A 17,055-nucleotide genomic window follows, 5' to 3' on the forward strand; every position below is an offset into this window, starting at 1 on the left:
AATGGTCTCCAAAGTTTGTGAACTGAATTAAATATACGATAAATATGATCCTAAATTTCTATAAAATTTCATGAAACACTTTATATTGGTACAATATAATTGTAGCCTAAATAGCATATTTTTATTAAATAAGTTATAATTGGATGATATTATACCAACAATAAATAAAATATAAAGTAGTTGAAGAAAAAGAAAATTCTAGTTTTATAATTTAAGTTTATTATAGTTATTACTACAAAAATTGTTACATGTCTTGTGCACGTACACTTCAAATTCTTGTAATTATAAAACCAAGTGATAGTAAGTTCCAATGTGGAGTAATTTTAGGAATTCTTAAGAAAACTATTGCAGAGGCCCCGTCCTGGGCCCACACACGTGGCAGCCCAGGGGGGCCTGAGTTGGGCTCAGACCCCCAGGCCCACGGGAACCGTCCCGCGGCCCCCCGCCGCTAGGGCTCCAAGGGGCTCCAGAGAACAATCCCGCCTAGGTCGGGATTGCTCCCCCTCAGTGCGGGATTGAGGCTATTTTGGGCAGATCCCGAAACGTACGGAGGTCCGGTTCCTAAGCAGGTATAAATAATAACGCACACCGGCTGCGCAAGGTACGCACACTATTGGACCATTACTCCCGGCCGTTTTTACTTTCCGTGAACTTCACTCATCGGAAAACTAACTTGACCGTCAGAGTGCCTTCAGGGACGACCTCGGGGCCCCCCCATTGGATCACTTTCTTGTTCGTTTTTCAGGCTTAGGACGCGCTCTTCTCATCAGCACGCCGAACTCATCAGGTCAGCTCGGTCCGGGGAAGCCCCGTGCTTCTTCAGTTGGCGCCGTCTGTGGGAAGTCGAAGAAAGGTACAAGTAGTTGTGTTGATGGCGAGAACAAGTTCCAAGCGAACCGTCGAGAACACCGATCCAGGAGCCGGCGAAGGGTCCCGGCGAATGGAGACCGAGGCGGCCCGGGGCGTTGGGGGCTCTGCCCTTTCAGGGGAATGGAGGCAGCAGATTTTTCAATTCGTGACGGAGAACCTTCCCATGCTGGAAGACATAATCCGGCAAGCAAAGGAGAGGGGTGAAGTCGGGGGCGCCCAAACCTCCAAAGCGAAGGGGAAGGAGAGGGAATCACCTCCCGTTCCCTCGGAGGATGAGTCCCGGGACCAGCCCCCAGGAGGAAACGCCCACGGACTCCCCCTCGGCTGCGGACCTCTGTGGTCGGGGATAGCGAGGGGTACTCTCGCGACCGGTCTGCTGGGGGCTAACCAAGGAATCCCTCCTCGTGGAAGCTTGCGCGCAAGGAGCCTGAGCGCTCCCCCGGCCGATCTGCCAAGAGCCGGCCGCGGGACCACCCCCAGTGGAAGCCTGTCCGGGACAAGTTTGAGCAGATCCTGTGGACCTCGGTGGTCGGGGATAGCGAGGGGTACTCTCGCGACCGGTCTGCTGGAAGCTGACCAAGGAATCCCTCCTCGTGGAAGCTTGCGCGCAAGGAGCCTGAGCGCTCCCCCGGCCGATCTGTCAAGAGCCGGCCGCGGGACCACCCCCAGTGGAAGCCTGTCCGGGACGAGTTTGAGCAGATCCTGCGGCCGTAGTTGTACGAGGACAACTACAACACCTCGCCCTTTACCCGGGAGATAGAGGACTACCCACTACCCCGGAGGTTCAAGATCCCGAACATCGAACTGTACGATGGCTCGACAGACCCGGAAGATCACCTTTCGGTCTTCCTGACCCATATGCGCCTGCAAACCGCTGCGGATGGGGTCCGCTGTAAAACCTTCCCCATGTTCCTGAAGGGGAAGGCCCGGCTCTGGTTCCAAGGTCTGGCACCGGGGTCCATTTCGGAGTTTCCCCGAGCTGGCCAAGCAGTTCGCCGCTCAGTTCGTCTCCTCGAAAACATACTCGAAAAACGCAACTCATCTGATGGCAATCAGGTAGAAGCCGGACGAGTCCTTAAGGAACTTCATGACCCGCTTCAACACGGAGAGCTTGCAGATCAGAGACAAGGATGAAAAGGTTGTCATGGTCGCCTTCATGAATGGGCTCAGGGTGGAAGAGCTCTTTCTCAAGCTCGCCGAGAAGCCTCCCAGAGACCTGGAAGTGCTCTTGACCAGGGCGCACGCAACTGCTAATGCGGAAGAGGCTGCTCGCCTGAAGAGAGAGTCAGATCGAGAGATCGGAAATCGGAGAGAACGGGTGAACCCGCCCGAGAATAAGGACGGCCCGGCCAAGAAGAATGTTTTCGACCGGCTCTCAAAGGATAAAACCCTCGCTCAGCCGCTGCTTCCAGAGAAAGGCTACACCCCCTAACTCAGCCCTGATCCCAAGTTCTGGCCGTTATGGAGGCGGAGGGCCCAGTGGGGCGGCCACTAAGATGGGGACACCCTGGAACAAGAGGAACCAGGACCGGTACTGTGCCTTCCACCGTGATGTTGGGCATGATACGGAAGGGTGTTGGGCCCTGCAAAAGGAGATAGAGGATCTGATCCAGCGCGGCTTCCTGGGGCCATTCGTGCAGCAAGGTCGGCCAGGCCAAGAGCGCGAACGCACCTACCGCGGAGACAGGGGCGAAGGCCAGCGTCGCGACCGCCCTGAGCGGCGTGACGTCCCTCGGGGCAACTCTCCCGACCCGGACACTCAGAACTTGGCAGGAGTAATAAACACCATCGCTGGGGGCCCCACGGGAGGGGACAACCATGCAGCTCGGAAAAACAGGCGACCTCCTCCGGAGGGGGATGACTTCTTGAAGCGCCTGCGTATGAACGAAGAGATCACCTTCGGACCAAGGGACGCGGTTCCCCTGCGCGTCTGGAAACCACGAGACCATCGTGATAGACGTCGTGACCAATAATTACCGGGTGAAAAAAGTGTACATCGACCAGGGGAGCGCGGTAGACATCCTGTTTTACCGGGTGTTCAAGGAGCTCGGCTTAGAGGACGGACAGCTAACCCCGGTTCAGACACCCCTGGTGGGCTTCACCTGACCGCCCATCACCCCAGAGGGGATGATCACCCTGATGGTTACGGTAGGGCAGGCGCTCAAATGCCGGACCATCCCCGTCAACTTCGTGGTGGTCAAACAACAATCCCCGTACAACGTGTTTTTGGGACGACCCGTCTTGAATGCCCTCTGAGCTATCCTCTCGTCCCTCCACCTCAGCATTAAATTCGCCATCCCGGGAGGAATAGCTGAGGTGCGTGGGGATCCAGAGGTGGCCAGAGCCTGCAACTTGGCCGTGCTCCGGGGAAATGAGAAGGTGGTCGCCCAGACGACCAGTTTGGAGCCTTACATCCCGAGGGAGGAGGCCCGGCAGCTGGGCACCCAAGACAAGATCGAGGAGTTCCCATTGAGAGAGGACAGGCCTGACCAGGTCCTCCGCATCGCCGCGTCGCTACCCCCCGAAGAGAAGGAAGGCTTGAAGGCCCTACTAAGGGAGTACGCCCAGGTCTTCGCGTGGACGGTAGAGGATATGCCTGGAATTCCGACTGATCTGGCTGTCCACCACCTCAACGTAGACCCCCGCTTCAAGTTAGTGAAGTAGAAAAAGAGGAGTTTCGCCCCGGAGAGAAATGAGGTGATCAGAAAGGAGGTCGGTAGGTTGATGGAATCCAAAATCATCCTGGAGGTGTACTACCCGACCTGGTTAGCCAACCCCGTCCTGGTAAAGAAGGAAGACCTGTCCTGGAGGATGTGCGTGGACCTTACAAATCTCAACAAAGCCTGCCTGAAGGACTGCTTCCCCTTGCCGAGGATCGACAGGTTAGTAGACTCTACTGTTGGTTTTGACGTCTTGTGTTTCCTAGATACTTTAAAGGGATACCACCAGATAGAGATGGCCGAAGAAGACCGGGAGAAGATCTCCTTCATCACCGAGGAAGGAACTTACTGCTACCGGACCATGCCGTTTGGGCTAAAAAACGCTGGAGCTACCTACCAACGTCTGGTCAACAAACTGTTCCAGAATCAGATCGGCAAGAGTATGGAGGTCTACGTGGATGATATGATCGTCAATAGCCGAACGGATCGGCAACTCGTCCCCGACCTCAGGAAAATCCTGAAAATTCTATGGGAAAGCCGGATGCGACTGAACCCAAAGAAATGTACATTCGGGGTTAGGTCGGGAAAGTTCCTGGGCTTTCTGGTCTCCCGAGAGGGGATTCGGGCCAACCCGGATAAGCTCCAGGCCATCATGAACATGTCCCCCCGAGGAGCGTCAAGGAGGTTCAACGGCTCGCGGGAAGGATGGCCGCCCTGAATAGATTTCTCTCGCGCTCCGCGGTGAAGGGGCTGCCCTTCTTTCGAATCTTGAAAGAACCAAAGGACTTCCAATGGACGGAGGAGTGCCTGACAGCCTTCACCGATCTAAAGGCATACTTGGCTGAACTGCCTGCTCTGACTGCCCCGGAGCAGGGAGAGACCCTGTTCCTATACTTGTCTGCTTGCAACGAGGCCGTTAGCGCGATTTTGGTGCGGGAGGACAAGGGGGCTCAACGGCCAATATACTACGTTAGCAGAGCTCTACAAGGGCCGGAGACGCGGTACACGCCGGCGGAAAAATTGGTCCTCGCCTTGGTGCATGCCGCCCGGAAGCTCCGACCTTACATCCAGACCCACAGCATTACCGTCCTAACGGATCAACCCTTACGGCAGATACTCACAAAATTCGAGATCTCGGACAGAATAACCAAATGGGCTGTCGAGCTGGACGAGCACGACATCGGTTATCAGCCTCGCACCGCCATCAAAGTTCAGGCCCTGACAGACTTTCTCGCCGAGGGAGCCAGTCTGTCCGTGACCGAGCAGAGCTCTGTGCCCGAGGAGGCGCGGCCAGAGGAGCCGTGGGTACTGTTCGTAGACGGGGCCTCAAGTAAGGAAGGGAGCGGAGCTGGCTTGCTGCTCACCTCGCCCACCGGGGAGGAGCTGACCTACGCTCTCAGATTAGACTTCCCGGCATCCAACAATGAGACTGAGTATGAGGCGCTATTGACAAGATTGCGAATAGCCCACCAGATGGGCATAACCGCGATTAGAGTCCGGAGCGATTCTCAACTCGTAGTCTACCAAGTCTGCGAGGAGTACGAGGCCAAGGAGGATATCATGAAGAAATATTTGGCTAAGGTGCAGGAGGCGATAAAGCTGTTCTACCTCTTTGAGATCGAACGGGTGCCAAGGTCACAGAACAAGAGAGCGGACGCCCTGTCAAAACTGGCGTTCTCCTCGTTTACCCACTTGAGCAAGGAAGTCTTAATGGAGGTAGTTAAACAAAAAAGCATTGACTAGGTCCAGGTCTTGGCTATAGACAGTCCGGCCACTTGGATGACTCCCCTCGTGGACTTTCTCAGCTCGGGTGCCCTCCCAGTGAACAAGACCGAGACTCGCCGACTCCAACTCAGAATTGCCAAGTACGCCTACGCCGGGGGGACCCTCTACAGGAGGTCGTACTTGTCACCCTGGCTAAAGTGCGTGACTCCCGAGGAGGGCGACTACGTCCTCCGAGAGATTCACCAAGGCCTGTGCGCGGCACATGTGGGGTCCCGAGTGTTGGCCAAAAAATACCTGCTCCTAGACTACTACTGGCCATCGGTGTTCCGAGATGCCGCGGCTCTTGTCCAGAAATGCCGGGCTTGCCAGGTGCACGCCCCGCTGCGTCACCAGCCTACTCAGGAGATGGTCCCCATCCACAGTCCTTGGCCCTTCGCCCAGTGGGGAATAGACCTCCTCGGTCCATTTTCCCGAGCTCCTGGAAGCCACGAACATCTCGTCGTGGCCATCAACTATTTCACAAAGTGGATGGAGGCCGAGCCCCTGACCACTATCTCCGGAAGGGCGATTCAGAAGTTCTTCTGGAAGAACATAGTCTGCCGCTTCGGGATTCCGCAGGTTCTGATATCCGACAATGGGCGACAGTTCGCTGAAAATCCCTTGAGGAGCTGGTGCCCCGAGCTCGGGATTAGCCAACACTTCACCTCGGTCGGACATCCCCAGGCCAACGGTCAGGTAGAGAATGCTAATCGAACAATTCTGCAAGGGTTTAAGACTAGGTTGGAACTAACCCAATCTACCTGGTTAGATGAACTCCCTAGCGTCCTCTGGGCTTACCGCACTACGCCAAGGACAGCCACTCATGAGACCCCGTTCTCCTTGAATTACCGGGCGGAGGCGGTGGTGCCCGCGGAGGTCGGTCTCCCCTCGTCTCGGACACAGAATTTCGTGGCGTCAACCAACGAAGAAGAACTGAGGTGCAACTTGGACATGTTGGAGGCTAAGCGTGAGGAAGCGGCGCTACGGATGGCTAAGTATAAAAGCCAACTCGCCCGCTATCATAAAGCGAGGGTAAGGAATACGCAGTATCAGCCGAGAGACCTCGTCCTAAGAAAGAACTCAGTCAGCCGATCTCATAATTCCAACAAACTTGATCCGAACTGGGAAGGGCCGTACAAGGTTCTCGAGGCAAACCGGGCTGGGTACTGTAAACTTGCCAAATTAGACGGTGTAGAGGTACCCCGCACTTGGCACTTTTTGAATTTACGGTTTTTCGTAGGATAGAGTGGTTCAGGGTATCTTACTGTATTCTTTGGAATTTTCGTACCAAGTTCATCATTAAATAAATGCGCAGTTCATCATTAAATAAATTCTCATTATCAATGCCGTTTAACTTCTTCACTTCTACACTAGCACACTCAAATGATGCTAAGTGTCCTAGCGGGGGGTTGAGGGGTGAGAAATCGTAACGGATGGAATGCCTTTCAAGTTTGAGAGATCGAAACTCGACCCAGGAGGTCGGCATGATTATTTTTGAAATTTTGACGCTCGGCTCGAGAGGTCCGCGACTAAGGGACAAATTAAGATAAGTGTGAGAATTGATGTTCGGCCCAGGAGGTCGGCAGGGATTAAAACCTTAAAAATCTGAGAATTCGATACTCGGCCTAGGAGGTCGGCAAAACTATCTTTAGAACTTTGCCGTTCGACCCTGGAGATCAGCGCAGTTTCAAAGAGCCTTAGGGTCCGGTGCTCGGCCCAGGAGATTAGCACGCCGCTCAGGTTGTTGGAGTTGGGTTGTTAATGTAGTTTGGTGGTCTGAGGGGACCCCAGGTTGTCGTCCTTTGGCAAATTGGTTGTTGGCTTACAGTTAGGCGGATGCTCGACCCAAGAGACCGGCACGCTGCTTCAGTAAATCAAGTTGGACGTTCGACCCGGGAGGTCGGCGTAACTTAAGGCCTAGAGGTTTGGCGCTCGGCCCAGGAGGTCGGCGCGTCACTCCGGTTATTAGAGTTCGATTGCTAAATCAGCCTGATGATTTGATGGTTGGGTGCCCCTGACAACTTAGTTGTTAGCTTAAAGGGCGATAGATGCTCGACCCGGGAGGTCGGTGTTCCTTTTCGGTTACCAGAGTTCACCGTTAACAAGGAATTGAAAGACAAATCAGATAGTTTCATTCAAATTTCATCTCACATATACATTCAGACCCTATCTATTACAAAGCCTACCGAGCTATACAAGGAAAGGAAGACCTAGCTATGCCTTCTTCTTGCTGGCGACCTGCTTGAGGCGGGAGTTGAAGGTACACCTTAAGCATGTTGAGTGGAGGGGGGAGAAGGCTGTTAAAAAGGATGTCCGTGGAGATCATGAACTGCGGGGCATGGCCACATCCTTATAAGGGGATGGAAAGGGTTTCTGGAGTGGCCGCTGCCTTAAGCCACCGGCTCCTTCCCGGAAGCCCTGCCAGGAGTCCCCTCCTCCTCCAGGGAAAGCTCCGCCAGCTCGGTCCCCACGTCGCTCCTGCCTACCAAGTCCTTCAGGGCGTGCCCTTTGCATTACCCGTCGAAGAGCCAGTCCAACTTCCCCTCAGCCGCGGGGTTGTAGTCCTTGAAGTCAGCCAAGTTGAAACCGGGCGGGTTGAGGCCCTTCACCTGGTCCAGGGCCTGCGTGACGCCGACCTGGAGGATTGAGGAGGGCCACGTCCTCGGCGAACTGATCAGAGGAGATGAACTCCCAAACAGCTTTCTTGCGCTCCCGACTGACGGTGCCGGAGAGCTCAATGACGTGGTCATCCCTCAGATTCGTCACGCTCTTCTTCTCCTGGTCCAGCTCGGACCGGGTGACGGCGAGCTGGACTTGGGCCTCCTCCAGCCCCTTCTCGGCCTTGCCCAGTTTGGCCTTAAAGGAGCTTGCCTCCTTAAGGGCCTGGACAAGCTTCTGCTCGACCTCCCGATTCTTCTTTTGTAATTTCTCCAAATCGGGAGACAGTTCGGAGAAGCGGGTCACCAGGGCGGCACCGGCGGCATGGGCCTAGGGAAAGGAAAGTAAACATTAGGACTTCGTCAAGGGAAAGAACGGAAACCCAAGGGGCCTAAGCAGAAAAGGGGCTTACTTGGGTCTGGGCGGTGCAGTACACGTCCTGGAGCTCGGACGGGCTGGCCAGTTCCATCCACTTTCTGTCGCGTTGAAGGACTGATCCCGCAACCCACTCGCGAGCCACCTCAGGGAACTGGACTCGGTCATTGAGGGAGAGCTCCCAGGACGGGCAGAAGCGATGGGGGTCGTGCATGGTGGGGGCCTGTCCCGGCTTCACGGGGGCCACGTGGCGGAAGTGCCACAAGCTCGGGGGAGCGCTCTCCCGCGCGTGCTCCTCCGCAGAGCAAACCCCCAAGTGGACAGGGCCCCCCGACGTCAACAAGAGAGGGTGCTGTGCTGGGGCTGGCGTCGGCTTCTTCCCGGGTTAGGAAGGCTCGTCCTCTCGGCCCCTCTTCTGCCCTGGCGCCTTCTTTTTGCCGGCGGCCTGCTTGGAGGGGAACTGAGATTGGGAGGCCTCCTTCTAGGGGGTCGAGCTGCCCCCAGGAGTCGGGGAGGCCTCGGAGGCCTTTTTCGCCTCCTCAGGCTGCGTGGTGGGGGCGACTTGCTCGATTGGCGCGCCCAGTAGCCTGGAGAGCTTCCTCACTGCAACAAACATAGCCAGGTTAGGCAAAACAGGTCATTAGGAAAAAATATAATATATATGTAAATACAACGAGCTACAGGGACAGAGTCGACGTTACAGTCTTCGAGGTTGGTAGGGGAGGCCACCACCTCTCCAGGGAACCCGGACAACATCCCCATCAGCCCCGCCGCAGAGATCTGTTCGGTGGAGAACTTGGTGGCGAAGAGCTTCACCTCGGAGCTCATCAGTTGGCCGAGGGCCTTGGGGTCCAAGTCCTCCGGATAGGGGTCGGAGTCGACCTCTCCGACCTTCCACACGTTCGGGGGAAAGCTCGTGGATTTTACAAAGAAGAAGTCCCCTTTCCAATTTTTTACGGAAGAGGGGACCCCATAAAGTAGATCCTGGGAGCCCTTTCCTCCCCGGACTTGGCTAGCCCCTCGGCGGGAGAAGTAGTACCACCCAGGGAGGGAGAACTTGAGGATGTAAGAGGCCCGGAAGAGGGAAAGTGAGTAGGGGATGGAGCAGATCTGGCAGTAGATCAGGAATCCAATGATGATCCTGATCGAGTTAGGGTGGACTTGGGTGATTCGGAGCCCCCAGTAGCTCAGGATCTCCGCCAGAACTGGAGGAATGGGGAGACGGAGCCCAGCGAGCAGCTGCTCCCTGTAGATGGCTACGAAGCCAGGGGGAGGTCGGCAGGCTCGATCGGTGGGTCCGGCGGCTCGCAGCTCGAAGGCCGAGGGATGGAAAAAGACCCGGCCAGCTCGGCCACCGCCCCGGGTGAGAGGGTGACCTCCTCCGGGTCGGGGTGACCATAGTTGAACTCAGAATCATCCTCCTACTCGGGAGCAGGGGTCCCCTCGGAGGAGTCCCTGTCCTCCCCAGCTCCTCCCTGGGCTCCACCAGGAGAGTCATGTGGAGACTTGGGGGAGGGGATAGAAGTGGCTTGCTGCTCGATGAGGGCATCGAGCTCGGCCACCTCCTCCAGGAGTCGTGCAGAAGGAGAATGGGCAGATGGAGAACTCATGATGTCAATGGGCTCGAACAAGTCAGGAATGAGGAAGTTGGGATTAGAAGCAAAGGAAGAAGAGAGAGGGGGAGGAGAAGATGAAGATGAAGATGAGAACGAAGATGAGGACGAAATAAGGATTCTGGGGGCTCTACGACGAGCCGGAACTTGGGAGGCGGTGGAAGTAACGCCGGAGCGATCCGACATAAAATGCAGGAGGTGGCAAAGGAGGAAAAGAAAATGCAGGAAAAGAAGACTTACTGGTAAATGGGGTGGAAAAAAGGATGAAGGAGTCCCCGGAATCTGGGTGCTGGAAGCCGGAAGTCTTGTTGCTGGAAATTGAAAATGCACGAAGGGAGGAAAAAATGGCAAATAGAGTCTGAGAAGGTTTGGGAATCCCTATTTATAGGGAGGAGAATGGGAGGAAAACGGTTGCTTAAATTTGAACCGCCCCATATGAACGCATTTAAGAGCGGTACGGAGATTGAGGGGACGCGACAACTGAAAGGACGCGGGCGCAGCTTTCCAATGACAGCACTGTGCCGGAGGTGACCGCAGCAGTGCGGGGCGACGCTGGGCTCCCACGTGGAAAGGATGTAGATCAGGTCTGCCTGGAAGCCCTACTTAATCTAGGGGGCTAGTGCAGAGGCCCCGTCTTGGGCCCACACACGTGGCAGCCCAGGGGGGCCTGAGCTGGACTCAGACCCCCAGGCCCACGGGAACCGTCCCGCGGCCCCCCGCCGCTAGAGCTCCAAGGGGCTCCAGAGAACAATCCCGCCTAGGTCGGGATTGCTCCCCCTCAGTGCGGGATTGAGGCTATTTTGGGCAGGTCCCGAAACGTACGGAGGTCGGGCTCCTAAGCAGGTATAAATAATAACGCACACCGGCTGCGCAAGGTACGCACACTATTGGACCATTACTCCCGGCCGTTTTTACTTCCCGTGAACTTCACTCACCGGAAAACTAACTTGACCGTCGGAATGCCTTCGGGGACGACCTCGGGGCCCCCATTGGATCACTTTCTTGTTCGTTTTTCAGGCTTAGGACGCGCTCTTCTCATCATCACGCCGAACTCATCAGGTCAGCTCGGTCCGGGGAAGCCCCGTGCTTCTTCAACTATCTTTTATAGTTTGTTCTCTTTCCAATCAATTAAAAGCTAATGTCCTTAAAGCATTTAATTTAATATCTATGTATCGTGGTAATCATTAATTGTTTTGCCCGAAATGAATATATATATATATATATATATATACGTGTATGTAGTTCTTTCTTCAACGAAAATGATAGTGTAATTTACTATAATGATGATCTTTAGACTCAAGCGATTACCACTAAAACTATTTCCTTCAACTGGCATTGAATGATTGTTGCAACAACCATTGCTTAACTACTAGTTATAACTTGTATAAAGCTCAAGCTGTTACATTCTTGATACATGATGCAATTGCTTATAGTATTGCCCGTGGAGTAAGCAATAGCTAAGATACCAATAATCAACGGAAGAATTTCATGAGCTGATTTAGGGAATTCACCAAATATACTTCTTGTTTAGGCTCTTTATTTGAACCACCCACCATGTTACTTCACTGACACGAAAAGAGAAAAATGACAATCCTCCTACAAATCGAGCATGAAAGAAAATCATGTTTTCATCTCTACCAAAGCTCTTTTAGTAAAATCTTATTTTAAAAAATAGAAAAAAGCTAGGAATCTATAAGGAATGTTAACGTACACATACCACATGAATCAATCCTTGCCAGCCTCTCACAGTCTCACTATAATTTTAATCCTAAGGTAATTAAATTTCATACTAGAAATCAAGAACTGAAGATGATTTTTTCTTTTCTTTTTTTTTTTTTTGTCCTTTTTGGATCAGAAATCATCATCTTCGTGATCCTCCAGCTTCCAAGATCCATCCGACTGTTGAACCATGCCTTTATTTTGAATACACCACCAAGAAACCGGTACACAATGTTCATCCTTTAAAGCATCCATATGCTTGTTAACAAGTGCAACATCACGACTCACCACCAGCTTGAATCCTCCTTGAAGCCCTTGTGCTCCCGCAATTCCATGCATGTAGCATTCCAGACTATGCCAAGATGACAAGTTTCCAGGACTTTTCAGGTACTTTGATTTGGTTGTGTCAATTCCCAACTGTTCACCAACATCGGCGTAACCTAGCAATGGATAATTTGGAACAACATCTAGAGAATTACGAATACGTAGTACTTTAAGATTTTGTTGCTGAGAGAACACCTTTTCGAAGCCCTGATCCCCAACTCGAGGGCTCGCGTATACGAAGGCTGTGACAGGACAAGCCTTGCCTGGATTTTGTACAGATTTGTTGAATCCGTTAGCAACTATGTCGACTGCGTTTAGTGTCGCCACCGCGGCACCCAAGCTGTGACCTGTTACAGTTATACTAATTTCCTCACCTTTGAATTCCTCCACCAACCTCCTGACCTCGTCCAGAACCTTAAACATATATACCACAGGAGCAAAAAATTAAACTTAGTACCCAAAATAAAAACTGGAAATTGTTACCAAAAACAGGCCTAATTAAGAAAAATACAATGATGGGGTAGTTTCAAATTTTTCCTGGTCTCTAGCACTGATCTTGTTGAAAGGTGATCTTGAATCATCTGTAGTGTAGATGGAGTACCAACCTTGGTGCACCTTAGGATCGTCATCATTTTCTCTGAAAATCTTAGGTGCTGAGACTAACACAAATTCAAGATCATTAACCCATTCCAAACTCCTAACCGTTCCTCTCCAAGCAATCACAATATCCCTTCTTCCTAATGCAACCTTTCCTTCATCTGTCGCCACAGCGACGTAACCCATCCAATTCGATTCCTTGCTCCATGCCTCTCTTGAGAACGATTTTACGATAAAAGCATCAGGAAGTTGGATAGATGATGTCGCGTACAAGTATTTTGTCACACGATACTTGAAGGGATTGCCATTCTGAAGGCCAACCTTAGCGGAAAGATCTTTCTTTGCATAGAGGCAACTTCCTGCATACCTTGATGCCTTCTCTGCATTGAAGGAATCGTAAGTTGCTTGAGCCATTTCTCCATAGTGAATGATGTATCGACGAAGATCGTAATCCAGGGGATCCAATAGACCATCCCAGTCGTAATTGCCGCTGAGAACTTTCCATCTTTTGGCTATGCTATCCATCTTTTTATCTATGGTATTGGAATCTATATTTTGGTCAGTGCTATCTGTTTTTTTGGGCCTTTTTCTGAAACAATTCTTAAAATTCCCCATAACTAATCTAGTCAAGTTTTTATTTTGTACTTCTTGCTCTTCAGGATGAGCTCACCATATATATATATATATATATATATATATATCTATATACGCGCGAGGTTGCTTCCGACATTCCCCAACCCCACGTATACGCCATGTATATATATACATATTTATAAACTAAAAAAACTAGCAACTGTTGATCAATCTCATTCCTCTAACTTTGTATAATCAACAAGTTGGATTTGTTGATAAACTTGAAGAATTATAGTCAAATCAACTATAATGTTATTGAATTCGTAAAATCAATTCTGGAGCAAATTCTGCTAAATACTTGTTTGTTTAACCTTTGAATCGGGGAACTTGATTATGACCTTAAAGTTTAGCCCAAATTTATACAAGAGTACTGTTGCTTTTTTAACTTATTATTGTACAAGACGTGTAATAAATTGAGTTTAAAAAAAAAAACATGAGACATTTTTCTAAACTAAAGCCGCCAACTGAATTTGCATTTATTTATGAGTAAGAAAAAATGAATGCACGAAATGGCCAAGTTTGACACGTAGACAGTTAAGTATTTTATCCCCTTGCCTATCTCATTTAATCATGACATGTAATTACCTTAATTCCTCAAATTCTCTTTAGAGTAAATTACAAATAAGCCTCCTATAGTTTTATCTATTATCACATGATCCCCTACCGTTTCAAAATATCCGCTTCATCCTTTTATGGTTTCATGTAAGATGAAAACTTGACGGAAAATAATCTATATAATGCCATTAGTTGAAATACCAGTAGTACCCTTAATTAAATGTTAAATCAAATGATAATTTAATCACCTTATATAAAACCACAAGAGAATTATATGGATAAATGCAAAAATTGTAGGATTTAATGCGGATATTTATGTAAATAATAAGGGTGTTAAGTAGATATTATGATTTAATTACACGCAATTCTATAGTGTGTCCCGTCTAATCGCCGTAACTGATTATATATTCCATCCATTTTTTACTTTATATAAAACCAAATGGGGGTTGTATGACTATTTTGAAATCTTAAGGAGATCATCTAACATTATGTAAAGTCATATGAGGGGTTATATATAATTTACCCTACTTTTTAATTTAATGCCCCTTTAGGGGAAACTTATGTTTTTACTATAAAAGAATTTTATCCTTTTCACATTCTACACGTCGAAATACAATTTAACCTTGGAGCATCATTCAAATTACAGATTGTCATATAATAAGTTTTTTTTTTTTTGAATTATGCTACGTAATAAGTTGAAAAATCTCATACCTCTGTTCTTAGTAATTGGACAATTACATGTGTAACGATTCATAATCTTGTATCCCTCAATAACTTCTTTAATCTACCAAACGCTTGTTTTTAAACCCATGACTAGAGAAACTTCATCTTGAAGTTTATCCCAAATATGCACAATAATATTGCTTTATTACTTATTATAGTTTGAATGACTAAGATATATAGCTAGCTTGATATCTAAATAATATGAGATGCTTGACTAGGACATCCTTATTAGTAAAGAAAAGATTCATTCTCATGTTCCCCTCAATCACCTCACCATTCTTAGCCACTTCAACCACACATTTTTATTAATTTTTACCATGCAATTTGACGATCATAGTCGTGTACAAAACGCATTGGAACAATTGCTTTCTTATACCACGTCACCAATTTGTCCATGCAAGTAACCATACAATTCCTACATCATTATTTCATTTTGGCAAGTTTCCAAGATTTGAATGGCTTTGGCCGACCATGTCCGTTCACATATTCTTGGAGTCTAAGGTCAACTTCTGTTGATTCAAACTCGCAAGTAATCCCAATTATCAACACTATCTATACCATAGAAGTAGTGTAGTAAGTACTATCAATAAAATTTGTCAAATTTCTTTCATGAAATTGCCACAAATAATTGGCCTGGACAAAATTTGAGAAAGAAATATCGGCCTAATAGAATTAAAACTGAATTTGACATCTTGAGAATAGAATATTTCATGCACAAATTCCACAAGGTTATAGTTTATCTCTTAATTTTCAGGTGAAGGTTTTTCTGGGATACAATGGCCATAAAGGGAAGAAATAGAGCAAATGTCAGTGTCCGCATTTCCCTCCACTCTTGATGTTGATATCGGATTTTTTTTCTTTATTGGGGTATAGATATTAGGTTTCAAAATCTTTCAAAAATAATCCATCTAAGGCTTTTCTTGAGGACTTATCAAACGAGAGCTCAAGTTAGAAAGTCTTTGCTTTGAAGTCGACCCTCTGCAAAGTGACGATGCTTGCAAGTTTCACAGGAACACGTCTGTCTAAATTGTAGGAATGATAATTCGAATGTCCATTTCTTGGTAACTCCACTTAATTCCGTTAATAGATCCACAAACTTTAGTTATACTAAGATGCAGCATAATAAAAGAAAGTGTGTTCCCTTAAGCTAAGTGCAATGTCTTTGAATTGCCCTAGCTAAATACTCCCTTCATCTCATTCAAATTATCAAACTTTTCATTTTGAGATGTAATAAAATATAATGGGTAAATCTAATCTACACTGACAGTGTTATCTTATCAAAATCAAAATTACTTTTGATCTCTTTTTTTATTGTTATCCCTATCTTTGTCTATATTTTGTATTAAATTCAAATTTGAAATTTGAAGTTTAATTTCAAAGATAAATTTAGAAACAAATCCACTAACATCATCATCAACCCATTATTCTTAAAAATTTGAAGTCCGAAAATGCAACAAACAATTTGGGATGGAGGGAGTAACTTGATTAATTGTGTTGTCTTTGTACTATTTGTTGTTTTAAATGTATTAATGATATTGGATCTTGTAACACAAATGGTAATATTTTTTTTAGTCTGTCCAAATTACTTTATCACGCACACTTTCTATTTTGGCACATCACATACTGTAGAACTCAAAAATTACACGCATAAGTATAGGAGATGACAAATTTCATAAGAATCATGTATGGAGAGGCAATTAAATAAATCAACAATATAATATCCATTATGTATCAAACTTTCACACTTCTCAATTAAAAACAATAATAAAACTCTCGGTTTATAAACTAGATGACATGATAAACAAGTTTTAACAGCCACAATAAATAACTTAATAAATTACCAATTCCTAAATAATAAACTACTATATTTGACTTCAATAAACTACTAAAAACTTAATTTGAGTAAAATACTACTATTAAATAATAACATAGAAATTTCTATTTATAGACCTGTTAAATGCACCTCATAGAGTTGTAAAAATATGATAGGACATTAATAATACCTTCTTATGTATATGAATTGTAATGCTATTTACACCAATTGTGCTTTTTATGGAGCAAGTAGAACTGGGTATTGTTGATGCACTAAATTTCCATCATACCAAACCAGACAAAGTCTGTTGGAGAAATGAACACCCTGCCCTAGCTGCACCTAAAGAAGTATACATGTTGGCACATCGCTCAACAAACTAGCCCCCCATGCACTCATGGTTCACCAAACAGAACCCAAGACAATCTGGGCTACAGATGACAACCAATCGAATGTTTGGCAATCTAGGACTACCTAGAAGCCCATCTGTAAATCATTTGTCCAGAGAGTTTGGACCCAGATCATCTTCTGTCCCTTATTGGGGAAAGCACCCAGCACCCAGCACCAGCAGGGGGTGTTGGAGTAAATCAGCAATGTTCTAGTTTTGAGTTTCTATTGCACAGTTTTCAAACTCTCCCCAGGTGACAGCTTGAATACATGACATGACATGAGATTTTATTGCAGTTATAACGTAAATCTAAGTAATGATATTTAAATTTTCGAATTTCTAGCATTTTTAAAAGTTTCTAGTGAT

At 48.0% G+C, this 17,055-nt stretch overlaps 1 protein-coding gene across 1 annotated transcript; it reads right to left on the bottom strand.

Moving 5' to 3' along the window:
- Positions 1–11,573: 11,573 nt before the first annotated feature.
- On the bottom strand, positions 11,574–13,182 carry LOC113763589 (phospholipase A1-II 1-like). Its single transcript, XM_027307436.1, has 2 exons — positions 12,521–13,182; positions 11,574–12,397 (listed from the first exon to the last, which is right to left on the bottom strand). The coding sequence occupies exons 1-2, from the start codon at positions 13,103–13,105 to the stop codon at positions 11,792–11,794; spliced, it is 1,191 nt and encodes a 396-aa protein (XP_027163237.1). The 5' UTR covers positions 13,106–13,182; the 3' UTR covers positions 11,574–11,791.
- Positions 13,183–17,055: the final 3,873 nt, after the last annotated feature.

This window comes from Coffea eugenioides, chromosome 2 (genome assembly GCF_003713205.1).
Source record: "Coffea eugenioides isolate CCC68of chromosome 2, Ceug_1.0, whole genome shotgun sequence".
Classification (NCBI taxonomy): Eukaryota; Viridiplantae; Streptophyta; class Magnoliopsida; order Gentianales; family Rubiaceae; genus Coffea; species Coffea eugenioides.

Bases quoted from the DNA above. Each gene is read 5' to 3' on its own strand.
- LOC113763589 (XM_027307436.1), bottom strand. From the start codon at position 13,105: ATGGATAGCATAGCCAAAAGATGGAAAGTTCTCAGCGGCAATTACGAC. The intron at 12,398-12,520 runs GAAAAATTTGAA...TATATGTTTAAG, and splicing joins AGATCAGTGCTAGAGACCAG to GTTCTGGACGAGGTCAGGAG.